This window comes from Sardina pilchardus, chromosome 10 (genome assembly GCF_963854185.1).
Source record: "Sardina pilchardus chromosome 10, fSarPil1.1, whole genome shotgun sequence".
Taxonomy (NCBI): Eukaryota; Metazoa; Chordata; class Actinopteri; order Clupeiformes; family Clupeidae; genus Sardina; species Sardina pilchardus.
The window spans coordinates 6,292,901-6,317,402 of NC_085003.1; the positions used below are offsets into that span (position 1 = coordinate 6,292,901).

Genomic DNA, 24,502 nt, shown 5'->3' on the forward strand with positions numbered 1-24,502 from the left:
ACTGGAGAGTAGGCAGTAGCAACTCAGTGTTTGCGAAGCTCGAACAGAGAAGCAGTAGCCAACTGAAGCACATGCGAAATTAATAAGGCAAGCCTAACCATCCATGAAAACAACACAGAAGTGATCTCTGCCGTCTTAGCGATGTCAATTAGAAGCTACGTCGTTCAGAAGTAACATTTGGATTATGTTTGAGACTGAAGAACTGTAAGAACAGCGGCGTTGGAACGATGATGAGAACAGGTAAGTTGATTACACTTTCTATGAGGTAGGTAGGTACCTACTATACAGGAAACAGGCCATTCTCTAAACCTTTTAATCAGTCCCTATTCAGCACTGTGTTTTCTAACCAGGATTTTACGGTTGGTTGTGATTGTTTTCATGTTCTTCTTTATGAACGATGTGCGTCAATTCAATTAGGACTAGTTTGCATCCTCACTTTCCACATCTGTGATTAAGTTGTAAAAGCACCTGATGGGCAAACACGCCGTTAACAGAATATATATCAAAAAATGAGGCACATTATCTGAAGGCAGCATTTTTGTGGGGCACAGGAAAAAAATCATTTGCACCTTGTCAGAACACAAGTCTCTGAATTATGCCAGCTGCTGTAGACTCATGCGTAGGCTAGTCTAACCCCCCCTCTAAATCAGCAATTAAGGAGATGTCAATATATCGTTGACGTCGTTGTAGTAACAATTTTAGTTTGACAACAACATGCACTTCAATGTGTTTGTCGGGGCACAATGTGGTGGGTTGTGTGAACACAGTCTGTCCAATTTGTACATGATCTGTGTGAAGGAGTTTTTCAGTCTTTAAGTCTTGTATGGGCTTTATTTTAGTACAACTTTATTTTTAGGTTATATATGTGCCTATAGGCTAGAGAAAAGAATAGCCTATGTTCAAATGGAACATGAAAGACACAGTAAAGATGATGCACAATATAGGCTATAGGAGACATAATATACAAACCCACAACACCTGTAATTTTCAAATGGATCCTGTGGGATGCTTTTTTTTCTTTCAGTTTTCAGCCTTCTGTTTCAGATATGTATTAACTAAAACAAATCTTACAAATGGGCAATTGTCACGGGTTGGAGAATTACAGGCATTCTCTAATCCTTTCAGTTGGCTAATTATTTGCTGGTTTTCTGTTTTTTTTTTTTTTTTTAAGTATTTATCTTAATCCTTGATGTGTACAATCCTTGATATTGATTGTTCCTTTATTTGTCATCTATTACTCAGGTGTGGAAAAACCACCTTTGGCACCCAAGCCAAAAGCCATTCAGAAGACACCAAAAGCCATTCAGAAGACACCAAAACCAAAACCACCACCTGTAGCACCTAAGCCAGATGTACTTTCACTGCCTTCTTCAGTGGAGAAAAGATTGAAGCCACCAATTGCACCTAAACCGTGCCTTCCCCAAAATTCCAACACGACCGCACATGGGAAATCTCCAGTTCTGAGGACAAATGGTCTTCTCTCACCACAAGAGAAATTAGGGACCACTAGTAATGTGGGTTTGCTCAATTCAAGGAATGGTACACACCTGGGGCCGAAGAAACGTGAATGGGATTACATAATTCCAATTTGTGTCTGCAGTCGGGACGATTGTCCACAATGCAAGCCAAAGGCGGACAGCAAACAAGCTATTACAAATATTGGCCATCCAGGAAAAGACCAGGGGAACAGGCAAAATGAAGGCTTCAAGAAGTTTGTATCGAGATATCGAACAAAATCTGACGTGGAGCCTGACATGCCAGAAACCAAGAAGGGCCTCATCAGCACTACGATTCCAAATGGCACACGGCTTGAGAGTGTCCTTAGCAACAATAATCACGTGCAAAGGGCTCAGGAAGTGATGGAGGACCAGAGCAGCCCTGTTGAGAGGCTTGATGACAATAACACAGCTCACAGGAACACTGCGTCTGGAATTAAATGCACTCCTCCTCAGAGGACCTGGAGTGATGAGGTCAATGGCAACGCTCACTGTCAACAGTCAAGGACTTCTGCAAAACCCTCAGACAGCTACAGATTAGACCGGAATCAAATCAGAGACTCGACGGGGTGCACCCCTTCAATCCCAGCAGCACCCCAAAAGGCCTTACCTATTCCAGCGCCCCGCAGGCCGAGGTCACACACCCCAGAACAACAGGGTGGCACTAAAAAGTGCAAAGACGAGATCAGAACATCCAGTGGTATGGATCTCGCTGAGGCAATGACTGATGCAGTGAACATCACTGCAGTTCCGAGTGAAAGCACCTCCTTATATGAATCTGTTGAAACAGGCTATGTGGATTTGCACCTGCCAGTTCCTATTCCTAAACATAAAATGGAAAACCTGGAAAAACCTGCTCCGTTTGGCCGGACAGAGATCCCGAACGTGGCAGAGTATTTCTATGAAGCAACTGAATTTTCTGTAGATGCTGATGACTGTGAAGTTGAGAACAGTGAGAGTCCGTGCACAGTTATCCAACCTAAACAACTGAAGCTTACTCATCAACTCACTGTGGCAACAAGGGTAAGGTCAGAGGATGGAAAGCCACCAAAGACATCCCCAGAAAAGCAACATAGACAGCACTTGCCTACTGTCATGTCTCAGAGTACAACGAAAGTGGAGAGCACCATGGGAACAACTAAAGACAATCAGAACTATCTTAATCCTGCTTCAAAAGAACTGGACAGTACAAAAAAGTCCATTGGAAAGCAAGTTGCTAATTCTAGTCCTGGCAACACAAAGGGGAAGCTGTTTGGTCAAAGCCTAAAGCCAAAATCCAAGTCTTTCACATCTGTGGATCTGCTTCGCCCTGATGGAATCAAAAAAACCTCATTCCGGAAGTTTCTGGACATTAATATTTCTGTGAAAAAGCTGCCCAAACTTTTGACCAAACGACAGTCCATTGATTGTATGTCAGTGGAAATGGAAGAGTCTGTAGATGGGGATGTGGAGAGAGAGGGAATCCCCGCTAGAAAGACCAATCCACCCGCGAATCGGAAGTTTTCCTGTCCAGTGATTGGCATGGAACAGAGTGTAGATGGAGAGGACATCTTTCCTGGGGCAGAAGCCGCAGTAGAGTATGAGAACTTCCCAATCTATGAGGATATTCCAGAATACATGAACGTTCCATGCTCAAATCATTTAGCTCCCTCCTCAGCCCCAGTGACTTGGCAGAGCTCCTCTTGGACAGACGAAGAGAATATATATGAAGAGCAGGAGCCATATGAGCTGATAGGAGAGTATGCTGATGACACCCAAAAGCACAATGGATATGAGAGGTAATTATCAATGTGCATATGGAACACAGACTAATATATGGACCAATAATACCTCATCGCACCAGCATAGCGTGGGTAAAGCACTTTATTTGATTTGATATAACACAATTTACCTTCATTTCAAATTGCCTGCTATGCATGCAGCAATGTCTTCTCAGACATTGATGACAACGACATTCAGTCTCTTAATATTCGGAAAATATGACAGCCTTGCACAAAGTTTTGCTGTTTCTAAATGATTTATGCCCTTATCCACACCCTCATTCTTTTATTATACCAGCCATTATGGTGACACAATAATGTGGCTAAGGCAGGTGACAAGGTGGAGTACAAGCTCAAGAAGAATGCAAAGTATTCCTTAAATATATTTAGGTGTTTCCACCAAGTTGTTTTCCTTTCCATTTCAACCCACTCATTGCCACCCACAGTATCATGTCTATATAGGCCTGCTAGAATTCAAGGAATCTCTAGTAAACTTGGTGTGAATAAAGTGAGAAAAAATAATGTCCAGGTAACAGCAATCTTCTTCTAGTCATCCAAATATTTATAATGTGGTTGAAAATGACAACACTCAGGGTTAAAACTTTGCACAATAATAATCTTGTGCTGAGCAGCATGCACCCTTCAATAAGAGGCTTGCAAACGTGCTCAGAAATGGTCACGTCCACAGCAGTAAGCAGCTCAGTGCAGTGTTGTATCCAAACTCTGAATTCAGAATGTTCTGAATGTTAATGTCCCTTATGTAGTCTGTCACACTCCATGATGAAGTAGGAGATGTCCTAGCCTGTCAGATCAATCTGTCGGCTCATTTTAGTCAACAACATTGGTGATAGATACTTTATTGATCCCCAAGGGGAAATTCAAGGTCCCAGCAGCTTAAGACACCACACACAACATGTTATAACATTGCAAGATTAATGATGGACTAGACATCATCGTGGGTCTGACTGCAAGACTCACAATAGTTTTGGTTTGTAGCCACATTGTATTGTTTGTGCAGAAGTTACAGTCTCATATTGTGTTTTGGCTTGTGGGATAGTACAATTTTGACTCCTATCCACTGTGTAGCCAATGTGTTGGACAGCTGTGTTTGCACAGCCTATTATTCCATGAAATCTAGTCACAGAACAATGCTGCATAATAAGGACAATATGGATGATGCCTCAATGCAATAACTCAAAACAAACTCAAACTTATCTGTTAACTGTAGTTTTTGGAGATTAGTCATTAAAGAGGGATAGCTCCACAAGATTATCATAAGCTAAGCCCTCACTCCAAGTGCCATTTACCATGGCATTACAAAACATGTGATTTGGTTTGGTAAAACCAGTGAACAGAAAATACTATTGTGCAAATATGATCTGGAACCTAATAAAACATAGGTTGTTGACTTTAAACAAAAATGCTCCAGTACAATTATGGCAAACACAAAATTACAACTGTGAAGGGATCATGTTTTGCTCTCATGCCAAAGGAAACTGTCAGACCTTCTGTGTGTTTTCACAGGGACAGTATTGAGGAGGATGTGGGTCAAGGTTCTGGACTCTCTGAAGAGGAAATCTGCCACAGTTCAGAGGATGAGGATGACAGGAGCTCAAGCTCAAGCAAGGGGGATCATGAATTTTCTGAACACAATCATGTGAGTCTCTTATGTTTGTGGACTTTCTATGTTTAATCCAGATGTTTTTTTAGCCCGAGATAAAAGTGGAAGGTGTGGATCAAATTTGGATTTACAGTATATGAACAAATATAATCATATGCCCTTTGTGATATACCCCGTACTTGTCCCAATGTCTAATACCAAACTTGTCTTTTCTCAGCACGTTGGAGAAACCAAGAAGAGCAAAGTGGTTCATATCGCCAGAGAAATAATGAGTTCAGAAAAAGTGTAAGTTACTATACCACAGGAAACTTGTTATTTCTGCCTTCACTTAGCAAGACAAAGTACTGATTTTCATTTCTCCTTATAGGTTTGTGGATGTTCTGAAGCTTCTTCATATTGTGAGTACTTGAAAGCAAAGAAAACCTCCTCCGCTTTAGAAAATGGTTTGTCAGTTTCTTACTGCCAACTTTGGTGCTGTGGCCTTTTTGAGTGTTTTATATTTATTATGTGCTACAGTGTGTGAGACAGTGCCATTTATATATCTTAGATTGTTTTCACAGTTGAGGCACACCCATGTGGTACCCATGAACATTTTTAGTCTGAAGAGCAGACTGAATTTCTGGCATTTTTGTTGGTTTTGTTCAGCTCTTCAGTGGTTGAATGCGGCCCCAAAATTAGCCATACAAGATCACTTATGTCTCAACCAGAGTGATGAGACTGTGGGTGAACTCTGAGCCCTCTGCTCTGTGCTTTGTTTTGACCAGATGAGAGAAATTCTGAACTCATTAAGATGTGGTATTGTGAATATACATGTAGCATGCTCTGTTTGTGCTCTCTTCCAGAAGTCTGAACCATTTCAGAAAACATGGTTTAAGTTTAAAGGCTTTGGTTCTGTCAACAACTGACGGCAGTTTAACCCTTTACTTGCTCATGGATTTACAAGAATAGTTTAACTGCAAGACATTATTTATTGATTTAATTTATTGATTGATTGATTTTCAGGCCAATGTGACAAAAAAAAAAACTAAAACAGTTTGGCACTTAAGCGCGAGGATTTGTTCCTGTGTACTGACAGCTGATGTTGAGATCTATTTGAGTGACTGTAGAGAGAATTGTTCTGTCCACCTTTGCATGAAGAGGTAAATATATCGGACATTGTTTGAAGCACTTGTGGTCATAAGACTCGGGGGCGTCTAAAAGGCCTAAGGCTTTGCCAAGTGCTGTATTTCAAGCTAAGCACTTGGAAAGGACAAAAGCACCACACCATCTGCTAAGCTGTACCAGGCGGACCCTTGCGTTCAAGCCCATGCTATTGTTAGGCTTTGGAAACCCAAGGCAGCTGTCCATGTGCACATCAGCCCTGGCAGACATGCCAGAGAAGGAAAATTAGGCCATGTTTTGCTGGTGTCACGTTTTATTTTCTGTGTGAAATTGTAGGGTGTATCTTCAGACGGGTAGAGTCCTGCTATTGTTATGCACAATTACAGTAGGACATTTTCGAATGTTGTGTGTGAGATTTTGCACCTTTGTCACTGTTTGTTGATTTTCTGTCTGATACACCCATTTGTTACTCTGTAGGACTTTCGAGATGCAGTGGCTAAGGTCTCTCAGCAGGCAGGAAAGCCTGTGATTGAGGAGCGGAACCTGAATCAGATCCTGTACTACCTCCCCCAGTTATATGAGCTCAACCAGGACCTGCTTAAAGAGCTGGAGGAACGGGTAGCCCAATGGTACCTTCACAATCTTCATAATGCTTGTTTATGCATAGCACCAGCAAGAATAAGATGTCATTTCATCAAATAAAAGCACAAATTGCTTTAGAGTCTATGAGAATATAAACTGAACAAAAAAAAAACGTTTCCCTTTTGTTTTGACAGGGATCACTACTCCCAGTTAGCCGACATCTTTGTTAAGAAAGGGCCATATTTGAAGATGTACTCCACGTATATTCGCGAGTTTGACAAGAATGTGGCCCTACTAGATGAGCAATGTCGAAAGAACCCAAGCTTCGCTGCCGCTGTGAGGGAATTTGAAGTAAGTCATCCAGGTCAACCAGTCTCGTCAGTTTATGGCTCTTACCTTGAAGAAGTGCCTGGTGTATTTCCGTGTGGATAATGCTTTTCCACTGGACAAATTTTGTCTTAATCCTCTAATCTTCTTTTTTTGTTTCACAGGCAAACCCTCGTTGTGCCAACTTAGCACTGAGGCATTACCTACTGAAACCCATTCAGAGGATACCTCAATACCAGCTGTTACTAACAGGTACAGAGGAGGAGGGCTAGCTTATTATGTCAATAAAGTCATATGTACTGTCATATGCTGTAGCTGCAGAGTACAGTGACAGAGGGGGCATTTGCTATTTCCAAAGGGGCACAATGTTTTTTTATTGGGGTGGGGGGGTCTACCCGATTAACTTTGTGATGACAACAAACTAGTTCATTTGCATGCATGAGCTAGCCTGGGTGTTCCCATCCTGCCTTGCGCGGTGATTTCATTCACGCTGCTAAGGCAAAAAAATGGATTCTGGAAACTACCTCCCTAATTTTTGCCTGAGATAGGGGACCAATCACAGAACAGGGGGGAAAACAAGACAACGATGAGCTATGCACAAACGCATTTGATAGACATCCGTGGCCATGAACGGATCTGGGCATTTTTTTAAAATAAGAGAAAATGAACGTCTGGTGCCAGACCACGTCTCATTTGAGAAGTGGTAGGCGCTAGCCAGGCTATGCATGAGTAGCCATTTGAGAGAGCAGGACAAGGAGAGGCCTTTTGTCTTAGTGCTGACCCTGCTGTACTTTCTACAGGGAATGATTACTGCATTATTTTATGGAACACAACTTTCTCTAAGTCTTAGTGGCACCTCATGCTATATAATCTTTTCTGTAAATCCAGTAAAATATGTTGTTGTTTCCATCATGTTCCTGCTTCCAAAGAGGCTAAGTCGTGGATCCTAAGTTGAAATGGCTGACCAGCCTGTTCTCAAATCATCCTTCAAAGAATTTCTTGCATAAAACATTCTTTACATTTTTCACAAGCAATGTTGCCGTCATGTTTTCCTGGTGTTTGGTGTTTCTTGGCATTCTAAAACTACACATGTATCAAATCTGATTAAACAGCCCTTTTGTGAACCTTGTAAGCACATGTATTCACATACTGTAAGGTATTGTTTTGACATGCTGTGGGCTTAACACTTTTAAATTATCTTTCCAGATTACTTAAAGAATCTTACAGAAGACTCAACAGATTACAAAGACACCCAAGGTTGAGTAGCACAATACAAATAAAATATTATGTTATGTAAGATAATATTACATGGAATACTATAAAGGACTAAAACGTTAGATATTCTATCATGTATTCTATGTTCTCCTCTTGTGCAGCGGCTCTAAATATTGTTAAGGAGGTAGCCAATCATGCAAATGACATCATGAAACAAGGGGTAAGGCCTTAATTCAAATTTCAATTAGCTTTGAATATGTGTATACTTATCTAGGAAAGTGTTATAGCAGAGTTTATTAATTGCGGACTGATTTTTTGTTTTCATAGGATAACTTTCAGAAACTCATGCAAGTCCAGTGCAGGCTAACTGGGCACCATGAGATTGTTCAGCCTGGCAGGGTGAGTTTTGAAGACATTACAGAGAGATATTTAATTCTGAGTGTATTCTGTTCTGTAAGCATTAGCTACGTTCACGTAGCAGCAGTCTATTTATATACTGAGGAAGTAGTGTCATCATAACGTGATAAAGGTTTAATGTGGTCATCACATACCAGCTAAGCCCTGAAAGCATAAGTTCTTCTTTCTTGCCCAAAAATAGTTTTACCAACATGCATTAATAAGCTTCACTAATGGCCTCTGGCTAGTGTTCATCTCTGGATACAATGCAAGTTGATACCAGTCACTAGCTGTTGCTCCTTTTGTCAAACATTTGATAAAGAAGTTTGTCTTAAGTGTACAACAAATCACAGATTGTCCATGATTGTTCTCATTGATTGATCTCAAGTGTTCACCTGCTAACAAGAAACCGGTTGAAACTGGAGTAAAATACTCCAGTTTTGGCTTGTGTTCTGATGACTCTGAGGTTCTGGGATTTTCTGTCACGGCAGGTTTTCCTGAAAGAGGGCATTCTGATGAAGCTCTCAAGGAAAGTCATGCAACCACGAATGTTTTTCCTGGTAAGGCAACTAAGATTGTAAAAAGGTTTTCAAAAAGAAAGACTTTGTAGTTTGGAGTTTTTTTCTGAAGTTGGTGATGGTGAAAGTGTGGTAGCATTTAATTTAAAGAAGGCAACAGATTAGGACTGTTTCACTAGTATCAGTTAGTCAAAAAATGTCAGTGGGCAATTGGATCCAACCTGTGTATGGACTTCATTCCCTGAGCTTTATTGTATGTATGCCTCAAGGTTTCAGGCTTGATCTCAGAACTGGGGTATGTTTCTCAGGTTACAAGGGGACCATGGCTTAGATTGGGAGGGAAACATGAGGGGAGTTGCATTTAGGATGTTAACATATACAATGTCTGCACAGAGCTCAGTGGTGTAAAATGTGTTGCTTAGTTCCTCATGTTTGAAACCATAGGTTTTGGCCCACACGTGATGCCTTCTGTTGTAGCGTTTGATCACAATGCAGAACTGGGCTTCTGTCGGTGTCAGTCAGAAGCTACTGCCATCTAGCTGCTCACTATGTCCACTGCATGTTTGCAACATATTTATGAGCATTATGGAAAGACTTTTTGTTTTTTGTTTTTTACAAACTTCCAAAACTCCTGTTCTGTTTACTTAGCGTTTTCTGATAAACAAATGCTGATACTATTATTTAAATGATATCAAATAACTTTATGCATCCAATAATTACTACAAAACTCTATGCCTCTCTCTTAGTTCAACGATGCCTTGCTGTATACAACTCCAGTCCAGTCAGGGCAGTTCAAGTTGAACAACATGCTTTCTCTAGCAGGAATGAAGGTGAGTTGGAACACAATCTTGTCTGACTCCTGTCCTACTGTTATGTCTGAGTCTGTGAAGTTATTGACAGTATGACACTCAATGTCCAGGTCACCAGGCCTAGTCAGGAAGGATACCAAAATGAACTCAACATTGAGAGCGTTGAACGCTCTTTCATTCTATCAGCAAGGTAATTATATCACAGGCAGACATTTCAGACCTGGAAGGCTGTCAATGAAAAATACTGTTAAAACTCTCTTCACCTTACTCATATTTATCTTATTTATTTTTCTCTTCCTAGTTCCGAAGCAGAACGAGATGCCTGGTTAGAAGCCATCTCTACTGCCATTAGTGAATATACCAAGAAGATGATCACTTTCATTTCAAGCAGATACCAGGAAGAGGTGAGCAGCCTCTGCTGCCATGTTATGGTTTTAGGGTTCATGTTTTACTGTGAGCCCAAACCTCCTCTCTGTGATAACTACATTACATGCTGCAAGTGTAACTGGAGGTTCCTCTGTGTGCAGGGAGAGGGCGATGCCAGTGGGGCCTCCCTGGGCTCTAAAGCTCCTATTTGGATCCCAGACCCACGGACCACCATGTGTATGATCTGCACCTGTGAGTTCACCCTCACCTGGAGACGACACCACTGCAGGGCCTGTGGGAAGGTGAGGTGTTTTCAGACCACCTGGGATTTAAATTCACTTCAAATCCAAATACAGACAGTGGCACCTAAAAAGAGAAATATAAAATTCCTTCCTGTGCATGTTGAAAGTTGGGATAATTAAAAATTGTATTAGGTTGGGCATTGTACGTTGCTAACTTGTATTTACTTGTGGCAGGTGGTGTGTCAGACTTGTTCAACTAACAAGCATCAGCTTGATTACTTGAAGAACCAACCCGCTCGTGTGTGTGATCAGTGCTTTGTCACGCTACAGATGAGGACCGCAGAACTGACGCTCGGCACAGGTATTATATTCCGGCTTTTGAAATAGCTAAACATTGGGATTGATAGAACAAATTCTTTAGTATTATGAATATTCGGTTCCATTTCAGAGTAGTGCGATTTCAGTAAGAATTTGCTGTATTAATTTGCTCATTAACAAGTGTCTCATAAAAATATTATGTAGTTTATTATGTTATTAAGGTATTGTGTATTATGTTATTGCACTAAATGTGAATATTGTGCAAGTTTCTACTTTTAAGAATGTGTGAAGATTAAAACATATTCCAACTTTTCATTCTTAGGTGGCCAAGCGCAAAGCAATGCCTCTTCAACTGGCAAATCCCCTGGTGCCTTCCCCTTCAGGAAGCAGAAGAGGATCCCTGCAGCTCTTAAAGAGGTTGCTGCTCCTCTCCATCATGCACAATAGAGTTACAACTCTTAAATGTCTCTCAGTATACAATCTATCAAACATGTTCACAGAGATGAAAGGCTTCAAATGTTCATATTCCAACCACATTTTAGGTGTCCGCAAATACAGATGTCTCATCGATGAGTGGCTACCTTGAAAGGTCAAAGGGCAACAAGAAGCAATGGAAAAGGTTTTGGTTTGTCATCAAGGATAAGGTCCTGTACACATATGCTGCGAGTGAGGTAAGAGTCCATGCAAAAACCGAGCAACTTTCATTGTTTAGTTAAACTTGTATATCAAGTGCTGCGTTGGTATCTTTACAAACAGTACATATCAAAATGATTGCTGGCCCCTAAGACTCTCTTAGTTAATACAGTACCATACAATATAATATTCACTTAGTGTGAGCACTCTATAACACAAATTATACTCATGTTCAACAATTCAATGACCAAGTTCATACAGGAAAATCGGAGTGACGCCCTTAATTAGTGACAACGCAACCTAAACAATCACCTTTGCTCCTATACGCCTGCGCTAGTTTAAATTCTCCGCGGTCTCCACTGCCAGATTCACCTAGCTCTTGCGCTATGACGCCGCTTTTTTGCTCCCTCCTCCTCCCCAGCTCCACCTGTCTAGATCTGCTTATGGTATAAAGCGGGATTTTCGTTAATTTCTGATTCTTATTTATTGTGACAGCAATTTACAGTGTTACTTGTATTTTATGCAGCTTCAGTTTTGCAGCTTTGCCGCTTTAACTTTGCAGCAGCATCTTGAGCAGATCTAGGGCGCCATGGCCAAGCATACTACCTTGTACTTACACTAATAAAATCTTATTTACGAATTCTGAGAGTTTCCTGTATGAAATATACTTGAATGATATGATACAGCTGGAAGCCTAAAACACTGTAATAGAGGCCTTTTTCGAAGGGAATGAAGAATACTATTTAATGGTTTGTTGTTGTTTTAGGATGTTGCTGCTCTTGAGAGTCAGCCTCTTCTGGGCTTCAAGCTGAGGATGGAGGAGAAGTCTGGCACCCTGCAGACCCTGCAGTTCAAGCTCTTTCATAAAGACACCCTCTACCACATGTTTAAAGCGGATGACACCCATGCTTTGCAGAGGTACTATTTTGATTCAGATTTATGAGAAGCCTCTAAATAAATGTGTTGGGCAACAGTGAAGTGATGTGTTCTTGTGTTTCTTATGCAGATGGACCGAAGCTTTCCAAAAAGCCATGGTCCTGTGACCTTGATCCAAGACTCATGGATTGTCTCTCTGGCTCTTTATGGTGAATCAGTAAATGGACATAGCATGGATGTACTGTAACACTAATACTGACAGCAAAGAGAACCTTTCAAGAGTCGGCTGAAGTCCTCCTGAAGCGTCCCATAAACTAATAGGTTTAAAGTGGGAACTGCTAAATAGATTTCCTGTAGTGTTCAGTGACTGCTTCATAGATTAATGTTGTGGACTCATGGAACCATGCATGTGGTAGGCTGTGCAAATGAAATGGAATGATTTTGATGTATGAAAACATTTTTTACCTCCTGTGTTTATAAGCAGGCTAACTTTTATTTCACCATGTACATTCTGTAAAATGTGTTTTAAAATAAACTATGGTATTTTAGTATCGATGGTTCAGATAAGATAATACATTTGATAATACATACATTGTTGAAGATGGATCAGAACATTTAGTTAGTTAAGCTGACACAGGGTGATTCTAGTTAAATGGATATTTCTTTCACCATAGGTGAGAAGTGGGCTTCCTGGTCAGATTATTGTGATAATAAATTACTCTAAGTTTTTACCCCTTCTTTTTGGGATCACTTTCACTACTAGACAGGATTACCCCTTTCATGCAAGCCTATATGGCCATATTTGTTCCTATGCACTGTAAATATTGTCAATATTTATTTAACTTGTATATCAAGGTCTCGCCTTCTTTTGCATTTGGTGCAAATAACTTTACACATCATGGAAATGTGACGATTCAAATAAAAGACATGAAAATGCTAAATTTTGGATTATTTATAGATTTGCAGACCATTTTCATGTAGGCCTACTGCCAGCAAGGTGCTCCAACAAGTGAACTATTGCGCATGTGTAATGTTACAGCAGTTTCAACACTGATTTTCTGAATTTTGAGATTATTTCAAGAGTGCTATCAATGTCCTTTACACTCGACTGGAATGCGTTTAAAATTAGGATTGATATAACTAACGTGCATTCTTTTATAGTTAGCAAGTTAGCCAGTTAGCTTAGCCTAGATTTTGCCCTGTGGTCAAAATTATGTATGTCAACACTACCTAAAAACCTAATAACTGTTAACGTTACATAACTTCACAGCCTCAGCAATGTGAATTAAGAGAACTGTCTAGTACAGTACTGGAAAGACGCATTTTATATCATGATATACATTTCACTCGAAGCGTAGCCACGTCAACACAGCTGTCAAGCTAAGTTGTTTTTGTTTTCACTGTTAGCAAAGTCGCTAATATTAGCCAGACAAGCTAGCAGACATTGTATCGAGTGTCGACTGAAGAACAGTTGGAAGCGTCTGGTCCGAAGCACCTCGATGATATGACAGACGACTGGTGTGTTATCATAACTGATTTGTTTAATGACTTTGCAACATTAGGGCTATGTTTAGCTGCTTCGCTGCATTCCATCTTATGTTTGTTCGCCTCGTGGCTGCTGCACTGTCGACCTCAGCATTCTTTAACCCTTCAATGTTGACCTTTCACCTACAGGAAAAGAAATATCTATTTATCTTCCGTTGTTACGGACTTCGACTGAGTGTGTTAAACGTGAATCAGTCTTGACAGCTATGGCATCTCTGCTATATTACCATAAAACGTGATATTTCACAACAGAGTTTTAGCTGACTTGAAAGTTCTACACCGTCTACGTATTTGACTAGCTAGCTAGCTGCTAGCAAACAAAGAAACCATGTTAAACCATTAATTTTACACTGAATAGCATGACATACAGACTGACGTGAAATGCTGTCCTATAGTTATTTGGGATAAGATGTCATATTTTGATAATAAACTCGATGTTTTCGATCGTGCTATCCGCTTAGGCCTAATGTCATGACTCAGACGGTTTAAATGCACTGTGAAGATCCAAAACACCTAACATTTCAATGGATGCTAATCATATTGATAACTTAGCATTGACGATGGGCTTGCAAAATGCTTGAACTATGGTTTTATGCAACACGTTCTGTTCTTCCAATTTTTCTAATTTAAAGAAAGCTCATCCTGCTTTTTGACTCCGTTGATGTGATTTGTGTGTGTCACATAAGTCTTTGTCTTCCAGTATTAACAGTTTCATGTAGCCTACACCATGGGCCTGTGAAGTGACAGCTTTGATGTTGTTATCAGCATGGATGGAGAGACTCCTCAAATTCATCTGGTTTCAGGAGAAGGTGCAGCAGTGGGACTAGGACATCGCATTCAGGTCATAGGCCTACATACGAGATATGAATATTCATAATAGGCCTACATAAAATGATGTTGTGTAAACTTCCAAATCATTGAACATCTCTTGAGTATTTACTAATTAGCGTTGGAGACAAGCAATTGTTCAAGATGAATTAACACTCTTTTGCGTGTGGTTCACAATTATTTGTCCTCTTTAGATTGTGACAGATCAACAGACAGGCCAGAAACTACAGATTGTTACAGCATTGGAGCAGCTGTCTGGTGGGAAACAGCAGTTCATCTTGGCCAATGCAGACTATGCCACAGCAGGCAAAGTGATTCTAACCAAGCAGGAATCTCCTCAGGGCAAAGTCATTCTTGCTACACCTGATGGCAATCAGCTACTGTTTACCTCCTCTGATCTAGCTGGACAACAAATACAGGTTAGGGCAGTGCTTTTCAACCAGTGTGTTGTGCCGTGGGAAATTGTCCAATTGCACTTAATTGGCCCAAAAACATAGTAGGCGATGCCATTGTTGAACATCTGTGCCTGCAATAGCTTGCTAAGGAAGTCTTTTATGTCAGCGTGGCACCAGGTTGCACAATAAACGTGTTAATTAATTGATGCGCACGAGTAGTGGCGGTGAAATACATTAGAACACATTAGAAATACATTAGACACCGCATTGGGTTACTAGCCTATACCTACAGTATAGCACATCAAGGTGGGGGCAACAAGCTGGAGGCCAATAGAGGGACAGTGAGCTGCCGGGCGAAATCCAAATTCGCCAGCAGGTCAGGCAGGGTTCACCCAGCCTAGAGGAACAGGTGTCTCTGATTGGAAATCAGACAGGTGTCTCTGATTGTTGGCGAGTGTTGCCCATACTGTAGGTGACAGCCGGGTTCATGTAGCTATGCCACTTACAAGTCGACGGAAAATGTGGTATCTTACTTTCTAATGTCTGTGGATGAAAAGGTGTAAAACAGCAGTAGATGAATAGGCTTAGCATACTTGAAAAGGAAAAAAATGCAGACTCTGAACTGAACTGTAGACAAATGGAGAGACTTAATTGCCATTATTTTGTTGTATTAGGCTACAGTGTGTAATTTTGTTTCATTTTTGGTTGGTGGTGTTTTTATGTGAAATGTAACGTGGCTCAAAACAGGTTGAATAACACTGGGTTAGGGCCTTACTTGCACTCTCATATCAAGATGTTTGTGAGTTGCCAGGAAGGATGCATTAGCACAAATCAATACATTTGATGATAATAATGACTAATAATAATAATGATAATAGTTGTAGTTTTGAATGTGTAGACGTTGAGAAAAGTTTCAGTGGTGTATTTTGTAACTTGAAAATTGTGCTTGAAAACTCACTTGTAATATTGCCTCTCCTCAGTTTGTGACTGAAGATGGTTGTGAGCAGTCACCTGTCAAGACTGTGGTTGAATACTGTGTGGTGTGTGGAGACAAAGCCTCAGGTAAAGATTTCATGGGCGCTCTGATACGCGTGTCACAACATGCGTTGCATGACATATCACAAACACAGACATAACTTCCACACTGACTCTTTACTACTGCTCTTTGTAGGGCGACACTATGGGGCTGTGAGCTGTGAGGGCTGTAAAGGGTTCTTCAAGCGGAGCATCCGGAAGAATCTCATGTACACATGCAGAGGGTCAGGAGAGTGTGTAATCAACAAGCATCATCGCAACCGCTGTCAATATTGTCGACTGCAGCGCTGCATAGCTGTTGGCATGAAGCAAGAATGTATGAACTATACAAAGCTATTTGTTCCTTTGTTGTTTATTCTCATTGTGCCTAAAAGCCAGAACCTCATAGAACATAGGTAGAAGGGGACATATAGTTTAATTTCATTTAGCAGAGTGCACAATCGTGATTATTTTCTTTCTAAGTAAGTTGAACAAGTCACAAGTTCAAATATCCTGTACGTCACACATATGATAAGGCAACTCCTGATATCAATGAAAAGAGCTGGGAGTAAGGAAAGGATAGCAAAACAAACAGGCAACAGTGGGGCCAGCATAAACTTTGTTTTCAGCTGTTGTCCAGCTGAAAACAAAGTCTGTCAGAACTTTGAGGGAGTTCTATGGATTTGTTGAAGTTCTCATAGGGGTTATAGCAATATATTTTGGATGTTGGAAACTCACAACTACTGCTGTGAAACTCAAACTGCAACTACGTACCTCTGAACATGCTACTGAAACTCAAACCGCAACTACATACTTCTTTTCTGCTTCTTTACTTTCTACTCAGAACTAACTTTTATGTACTGTATCATGCTATTATGTATCATGCTATTGTTAATTACTTTGCCAATCACATGTGCATTTGAACTCATGCAGCTGTTCAGTGTGAGAGGAAGCCAGTGGAGGTATGCAGAGAAAAGCCCAACAACTGTGCTGCATCCACAGAGAAAATCTACATCCGGAAGAACCTGTGCAGCCCACTGACTGCAATGCCCACCTTTGTGACCAACAAAGCAGCAAAGTATGGGGGACGTGTTGGGGGATACAAGCTGGATCTGCAGTCTCAGCTTCTTTTTTTGTGTTCTTGCAAGAATGCTAATAGGATTTGTTTGTTATTTGGCTTTTCTTTTAATAGGTCCTCAGGTTTGCTGGAGTCTAGCATGCTACTAAACATTCAGCAACCTTTCCCCAAAGTGGAAAACACAGTCCTGCTCTCAGCATCTCCTGAAATGGTGAGCTTCATCTGTTTTTTTTTTAATTATTTATAGATATTTATAAATGCTTTTGCCTGTAAATTATAGTGAAATTGACAGCTTTTTAGGATGCTTATAGTGCTCTGTAAATCCTAGTTTGATCATACCATCCTCATACTCAAATGTAGCCCAGGTATCTCATTCCTCAAAAGAAAGGACTGGTCCGCATCTGTCACATGTGCCAGTGTGCATGAGGAAAGTATTTAAAGATATGGATTAGCTCAGGAAAATGTTTCTATTGGGTTACCGGTATGTATTTTTCACGTGGTCTCTTACTTGCATCAATTCAATGATTTAGTCAATTTAGGTTTATCTGGAAACTTTGGGTTTAGGACTTCACACTTGAGTTTCTCTGTAGAATGAGCACTCCCAGGATGACCTGAGCACTCTGGCAAATGTGGTCACGTCCTTGGACCACCTGAACAAGGTCCGGGAGATGAGCGATGGCTGCCCTGACGCAATGACCACAGAGACGCAAAGCAACGACGATGGTACAACAGCTGAGGTTCAGATGGATAACGAGCAAAGTGCGAGTGACATTACAAGGTGAGGGAAATGGCCTTCTCCCCCAGATGTTTTGGGTTTGTTTTTTAGTCCTTTGTTGAGCTAAGGAGGTGTTCTATGCAGTGTCTGCTGTTGTTTCCCCTCTGATTATCAGCTGGAGATTTGATCAGGGGAGCATTTGGTTACAAAATTGCTTCTACAAGATCACTTCTATAGTTTGTAGGCCACCATTGGAGAGCAAATCCAGTAGTGTTTGACTGTGCTACATCTCTGTGCCAGAGCATTGGACACCCTGGCAAAGGCTCTGAACCCCGGAGACAGCCCTGCTGAGGAGTCCCTGGAGGCCACCATGCAGCTGGTGTCGGGAGACCAGTCTGGCAGCATCCTGGAGCTGGAGGGTCCCCTGCTCTCAGACAGCCATGTGCCCTTCAAAGTAAGACAGACGGAGAACAAAGGAGATGTTTTTTTTGTTTACTTTAGGATATTGTTGCCTTTATTGAGCAGGGATCGTAGAAATGTGACAAGAAAGGACCATGAACTTGAACTACTTGGGCCTGCATGTGGTCGCTGATCACTGTTGCTGCTGCTGTGCTTATAGCTCCCCTGAAGGTGGGCAGTTTTAATCCGTGAACGCAGATGTGCAAAGACTCGCCTCAGATTTGGAAATGTGTTTCTTGAACCTGTGATTCTCCCATTGATCAAAGATTTGTTTTCTATAGATTTGATGTCAGTCTTTTTCCATAGCTTTAATACACTCGGTACACATAGTTGATCACCAATATTTTGGCATCATGCCGTTACCTTTGTACTCCCGTGAGATTATGTGTGTAGTATTGAGCATCTGTTGCCTTAGATGACCACAAATATGATTAATTGGGATTGGGTTTATCTTTGTTCCTTTGTGTGCAGGGATCAAGCTCAAAGGTAATCAAAGTGCATTCTGCCCGTTTGAGCTTAGAGCTGACATTCCTTCGTTTTGTATCTAGCTAATGATGCCTTCACCCACGCCCGAATACCTCAATGTGAACTACATCTGTGAGTCAGCCTCCCGCCTCCTCTTCCTCTCAGTGCACTGGGCGCGCTCCATACCTGCATTCCAACTTTTAGGGTGAGTCTGGCCCGTATCTGGCTGTGTGAGTTGACAAGATACAGTATAGAATCTCCATCTGCATCCTCTAAAGGCCAGTCCAAACACAAGATCCGCGACGAGACGAGCTGCAACATTCTAAAAACCAGCGACGTTCTAAAACTCTGCAACTAAGATTTGACATGTTGAATGTTTAGCGACGGCTTGCAACTGCTTGCAACTGCTTGCAACTTTTGATTCACACCGCCGCAACTGCTCTCCGCAACCGTCTCAGACCGTCGCGAATCTTTGGTTTGAACTGGCCTTAACTGTCTTTTCACTGCTGACTGAGGAGATTCATAAGAGGATAGCAGTAGTCAGTAAAGGGAATGGGGTGGCATTAAAAAAGAAGATGAGTCACGAAAGAAAGAAGATGAGTTATGTTTGCTCCCTGTGTTGCAGTGGGCAAGAGAATGAAATCAACTTGATGAAGGCTTGTTGGAATGAGCTGTTTGCTCTCGGCCTGGCTCAGTGTTCCAATGTGATGAACGTAGCCACCATCCTGGCAGCCATCATCAGCCATCTTCAGACCAGTCTACAGGAAGGTCAGTACTATTATATTACTCCACCACTGACCAGACTGAACGTCTTTAGAAAATATATGGCAGTTCATGTGTGTAATGTATTAATACGTAACACATTTTTAGGTATGCACTGTACAATGAAAGTACAGCACCCTCACATTTATTTGCATGTCCATGAAATGAGTAAAAAGAAGGATTTCAAATAATCAATTGTTTTTTTCTTAGTTTCACAAGGGCAATGAGGAAAACCTAGTCTGGCTATCACCATACTAAGCCCAATCTTTGAACATTAGTATGGGGAGTCTGTGCTTTATTTCTACTGCACAAGAGGCGTGATCAATGGGCATAGTTCAAATGACTCCGTACGCTTGGATTGTCCTTCAACCAATCAGACCAACGATCCGGTGCATCTTTTGGATAAGCTAGTTTGTGATTGGAGCCAAAGGTTGTGGACAGGAAGCAGGGGAGATAGATGTGCAGGTTTCTAGTCTGAGCTGCCGGGCAAAACCCAAATTCGGCAGGTCAAGCAGGGTTCACCCAGCCTAAGGAAAACCCCTACCTTGAAAGGAAGCAAATTTATTCTGAGATGAAAAAAGTCCTCATAAAGAAGTAAATATATTTGAACAAAAATACATGTGCCACAATTATTGGCACCCCTAGACAATCTTATAATCAAAAGGTGGTCAGAGTACAGAATATTCTAGCTGAAATTCAACAATTACTGTTTCCTTTGATCCTGTTTCAATAAGGTACAAAAGTAAGCACAAGTGACACGGAGGCTAAATATCAATAAAAACGTGACTTTTTAAAAAAAAAAAAAAAAAACCTTCATGAAGTCAAGAAGTTAAGAAATGGGTATAGAATACGTTACTTGCTTGGAAATACGCATTTTATAATTAAAAAGTTCCAATCGAATGTAATTGAATGTCTACCTTGCCCCTGCACATAGTGAGGAGTGTGGTTTAAAGGCAAAAAGATCAATAAGGATAACTGTTGGGAGAGATACAGATAGATAACATACAGATAAATATAGCATCTTGGTCACAAAGTCTAAAACCCCCCATCAGAAGTGACCTCCATGCTAACAATTTATTGAAAATGTCATGCACATCGCTGGGGTTGCTAAATGCTACTGGGACTTATCCTGGAATCATATTCTAGGGTCAGATGAAAAGATTTGACAGACAGAGAAGAATGACTTTACTGACAAGAACCCCATGCTTTAGTAAGTGTATGATGGAGGGTCTTTGATGTTTTGGGGCTGTTTTTAATCCAGAGGCTTAGGGAAGCTCCTTAGGGTTCAGGATGAACTCCATGAAATACTTGGGCATTTTAAATCAAAATCTGGATGCCTCTGCCAAGATGCATCATGCGTCAAAGTGGGTCATGACTTGATCACCCAGCAGGTTAGTGATGCAAATCGTATGTACAAATCAACACAGAATTGGTTTACTGAACACAAAATCCAAGTTTTTGTTATGATTATCTCATTTCCCTGACCAGTGAAGTGCACTTAAAAAGGTGAATGCAATAGTGTGGACCTAGGAATCTGAGGGATGCAGATATTCAGAAATAAGGCCCCAAATCTCCTTTTGTATTTTCTTTTTTCTTCTCAGAATGAATCTGTTTCCCATCACGTTTGGAATTTTCTCACTGTTTTCTTTGTAAAACTATGTGCCAATTTTTTTGAAAATACCTCGTCTTACTCATCATTACTAGGTTGGCAATAAATGTAGAGGGGGCTGTATATGCATTTGCCTACATATACTGGGAGATGCATGACTTACCAGTGCTTCTTTTGGCTTTTCTGAGTCTTCTGAAGTCTGCAGAGAATGACTAATGTTTGGTTATCGTCTTGCAGAGAAGGTCTCTGCCGAGAGGATCAAGCTGGTGATGGAGCACATCTGGAGGATGCAGGAGTTCTGCAACAGCATGGCCAAACTCTCCCCAGATGCGTACGAGTACGCCTACCTCAAAGCAGCCGTCCTCTTCAGCCCTGGTGAGGCCAGAAACATGAGAGCGCGTGTGTGATGGGAGGTTGTGGGAGGGATGGTCAGAAATAGATAGAGTATAATTACCTCTGCATTGCGTAATTTGGCATCCTAATGGGTGAGCCTGGCCTGAGCTGCAGAGCTGGAGTCTCCACATTGATGGTAATAGACCATGCTTGTGATTGTAAATCCAAACATTTGTGATTGTCAGATCATCCAGGCATTGACAACACCTTGCAGATTGAGCGGTTCCAGGATAAAGCCATCATGGAGCTTCAGGACTATGTGGCCAGGACCTATCCTGAGGACACATACAGGTTGGACACTCACTTACACTCTCAGAAATGGCAGTAGAAAAGAAAGACACATGCCTTGATAAATTGTCTGATATAAGTTTTATATGGCAATGTGCAGTTTTTTTGGTGACGTTAATATAAACATTAGACAAGTGTAGTTACATCATAAAGTGTAGTAATATGTGAATTTTTTTACATACGTGGCACAACATTCTTTCTTGCAAAACATTTTGAAAATAAGACTAATCAAACAAACATGTCGGGTGTGTCTGGGCATATCTGTCAACCGTCTAGCGTGCCGCAGTTGAAAAGAAGTCCACACATGTCAGCAGCTATCATATAGCAGTTGACTGAGGAGAGCACTACCGACTGGAGGGCTTTAAATTTTAATGAGAGCCTGCCATACTTGACTACTCCAACTGACACCTTTCTGCACAGATTGCCAACACATTTAAGTCTGTCAGTAGAGCCTCTTTTCTTCTCTCCCTCCTTCGAGCCATCTCATTGTTGCTGAGCTGATCTTCTCCCTCTTCCAGGCTGTCCAAGCTGCTCTTGCGTCTCCCGGCGCTCCGGCTGATGAGTGCGGCCATCACAGAGGAGCTCTTCTTCGCTGGTCTCATTGGCAACGTCCAGATCGACAGCATCATCCCCTACATCCTTAAGATGGAGTCCACCGACTACAACAGCCAGGTGGTCACTTCGACAGCCTGATTCAGTGAAGTCCACCGTCTTGGCTGCACTGCTGATCACAGATTGCATGAGCAAGATGGCCACCTGCGTAAGGTCCTCCTACCTTCAGCTGTTAATACCGTGGATGGAGTTAATCATTTCTGCCTTACAAGAGGAGAGAGAACAGGCCCGGATATGTGATCATCCATGTACAGTAGGACAAAGAAGCGCAGCCCCTCATGAGGTCTTGTCCTGGCATTGACCTGATCATGACTAGACCTGGATAGGCTTTGACACAAAACATTTACTCATGACCGGACATGCCCCGGAACGTAATGGCCACTGTGCATAAAGGCTGCGACAGCCACACTAAATGGTGAAGTTTCATCAGCTGTTTCTGTAGTTTCATTAGTTGATTTATCATCGCAATCAAAGCCATATAAACAGAACATTTCATTAATCAGGCAAATTCTTGCTTATGGTGAAATCCATTATAATTAATGTCATGAACAATGATTGGAATAATGATACCAATCTATTTATTTATTTAACATTTAGCAGAGATGGGAATCCTCTGAAGGAGGGATGAGCCAGCATGTAATTGTGTGGTCCATATGACTCACAATTTCGTGAGCTTGGTGACTTAAAAGCTGAATAATGTAAACAAACAAACACCTAGCAGAACCCAGAGCTGTGCCCACACAAAACATGCTCCACCAGCCCAGTTATTTCTTTTACCACAGGTTTAGCTATGAATGCTTTGGGAGTTAATGTATACGCAATCAACATTTTTTTGAAATTCCATGTTTCATTGTAAGCATTTTTATGGTTATAGTATAGAGTTTTTCTATTTTCATATGTTTTATGTTATTTTGGAACATTTGAGATTTGCACGCTTTTAGTATTAGTTTTAAGGGTATCGGACCACATGGTACCCATCTTGCCGTTCCATCTCAACTCTGTTCTCGTTTTACTATCTTCTGATCCAAATGTGGTGAGTGTGGCCGACATCCCACAAAAAAAAAAACTCATGCAAATTGGGCCATGTTGGCCTCAATAGGCTGCAACAAATAATTGATTAGTTGTTAACTATTAAATTAACCGCCAACTGTTTTGGTTATAAATTAATTGGTCCGTCTTGTTTAATTTTCTTTTTTTTTTTTACTGCTCTGACAATAAACTGAATATGTTTGGCGTTAGGACAAAACCAGGCATCTTAAGATGTCACTTTGGGCTCTGGAAAACACTGACTGACATTTCATACCATCTTATAGCCCAAACAGCTAATTCATGAATTGAAAAAATAATCAACTGATTCATTGATTATGAGAACAGTGAGTTTAAGTTACAGCCCTAATTGTGACGTTGTAACTTCAGAGGCCTTTACAGGGTTGTTTTAGCTTATGACCTTTTTCTGTCATACATGTATAAATTTGTATATAGGTAGGCCTATATAGGCCCGCCCTTCTGAGAACAACTTGGAGGGGAAGTGAAGCCATTTTTTTTTTTGTATTAGTTGGTTGTTGTAACTTTGATCATGTAAAACTTCAGCTTTCAACAGCCATTTGCATGTTCTTAAGGAAATCTTTTTTTTTACTTAAAAGTGTCAAAAGTGTCCGGTTGTCTTTGTCTTTGATTTCACAATTTAATGAATTTGCTTTTTTGTATGACTTCAGACTTGAGTTTAGTTTCCCGAAATTGTTGAGGGCTTCGAAAGGTTTTTAAACAGAGAAAAGAAAAGTTAAAATGACTACAATATGTGGCAAAATAATATTGAAATGTAAAAAGGAAAGAGGAAGCAGAACAATGGCTTGCCTTTGAGCTACTGATTATGAGTATGACAACAGAGGAAAACACGTAACCCAATTATGTTTCAATGATGTTGCAGCTGGAGTCCTTCAATTAAGGGATATAGCTGACCCACAGCAACAACTTGATGTTATTCAACATTCAATTTGAAGTGTTTAGCAAAACATATTGGCAGCATCAGCATTCACATTTCAGCCTAATTTCTGTCAAAAAATAAATAACATAATATCA

The 24,502-nt window shown here is 40.9% G+C and overlaps 2 protein-coding genes across 4 annotated transcripts; both read left to right on the forward strand.

Annotated features, from left to right (window-relative positions):
* The first annotated feature begins 39 nt into the window (after positions 1 to 39).
* LOC134094522 (FYVE, RhoGEF and PH domain-containing protein 6-like) lies at positions 40 to 13,194 on the forward strand. The gene is made up of 21 exons (XM_062548063.1): positions 40 to 240; positions 1,243 to 3,274; positions 4,781 to 4,913; positions 5,095 to 5,162; positions 5,245 to 5,275; positions 6,456 to 6,607; positions 6,755 to 6,911; positions 7,052 to 7,139; positions 8,094 to 8,144; positions 8,264 to 8,322; positions 8,430 to 8,501; positions 8,990 to 9,058; positions 9,763 to 9,846; positions 9,936 to 10,015; positions 10,127 to 10,229; positions 10,353 to 10,493; positions 10,668 to 10,794; positions 11,074 to 11,168; positions 11,294 to 11,422; positions 12,151 to 12,302; positions 12,391 to 13,194. The coding sequence occupies exons 1-21, from the start codon at positions 228 to 230 to the stop codon at positions 12,425 to 12,427; spliced, it is 3,873 nt and encodes a 1,290-aa protein (XP_062404047.1). The 5' UTR covers positions 40 to 227; the 3' UTR covers positions 12,428 to 13,194.
* Positions 13,195 to 13,343: 149 nt separating this feature from the next.
* Positions 13,344 to 24,497, forward strand: LOC134093739 (nuclear receptor subfamily 2 group C member 1-like). 3 transcript variants are annotated; one of them, XM_062546948.1, is made up of 14 exons: positions 13,344 to 13,778; positions 14,506 to 14,646; positions 14,828 to 15,052; positions 16,009 to 16,090; positions 16,200 to 16,379; positions 16,976 to 17,120; positions 17,235 to 17,331; positions 17,711 to 17,898; positions 18,136 to 18,289; positions 18,843 to 18,964; positions 19,385 to 19,527; positions 21,368 to 21,505; positions 21,709 to 21,814; positions 22,330 to 24,497. In XM_062546948.1, the coding sequence occupies exons 2-14, from the start codon at positions 14,572 to 14,574 to the stop codon at positions 22,502 to 22,504; spliced, it is 1,830 nt and encodes a 609-aa protein (XP_062402932.1). In that variant the 5' UTR covers positions 13,344 to 13,778; positions 14,506 to 14,571; the 3' UTR covers positions 22,505 to 24,497. The 3 variants fall into 3 exon arrangements, with proteins under 3 accessions (XP_062402932.1, XP_062402930.1, XP_062402933.1); XM_062546946.1 differs by having other exon boundaries at positions 14,515 to 14,646; XM_062546949.1 differs by having other exon boundaries at positions 14,525 to 14,646.
* Positions 24,498 to 24,502: the final 5 nt, after the last annotated feature.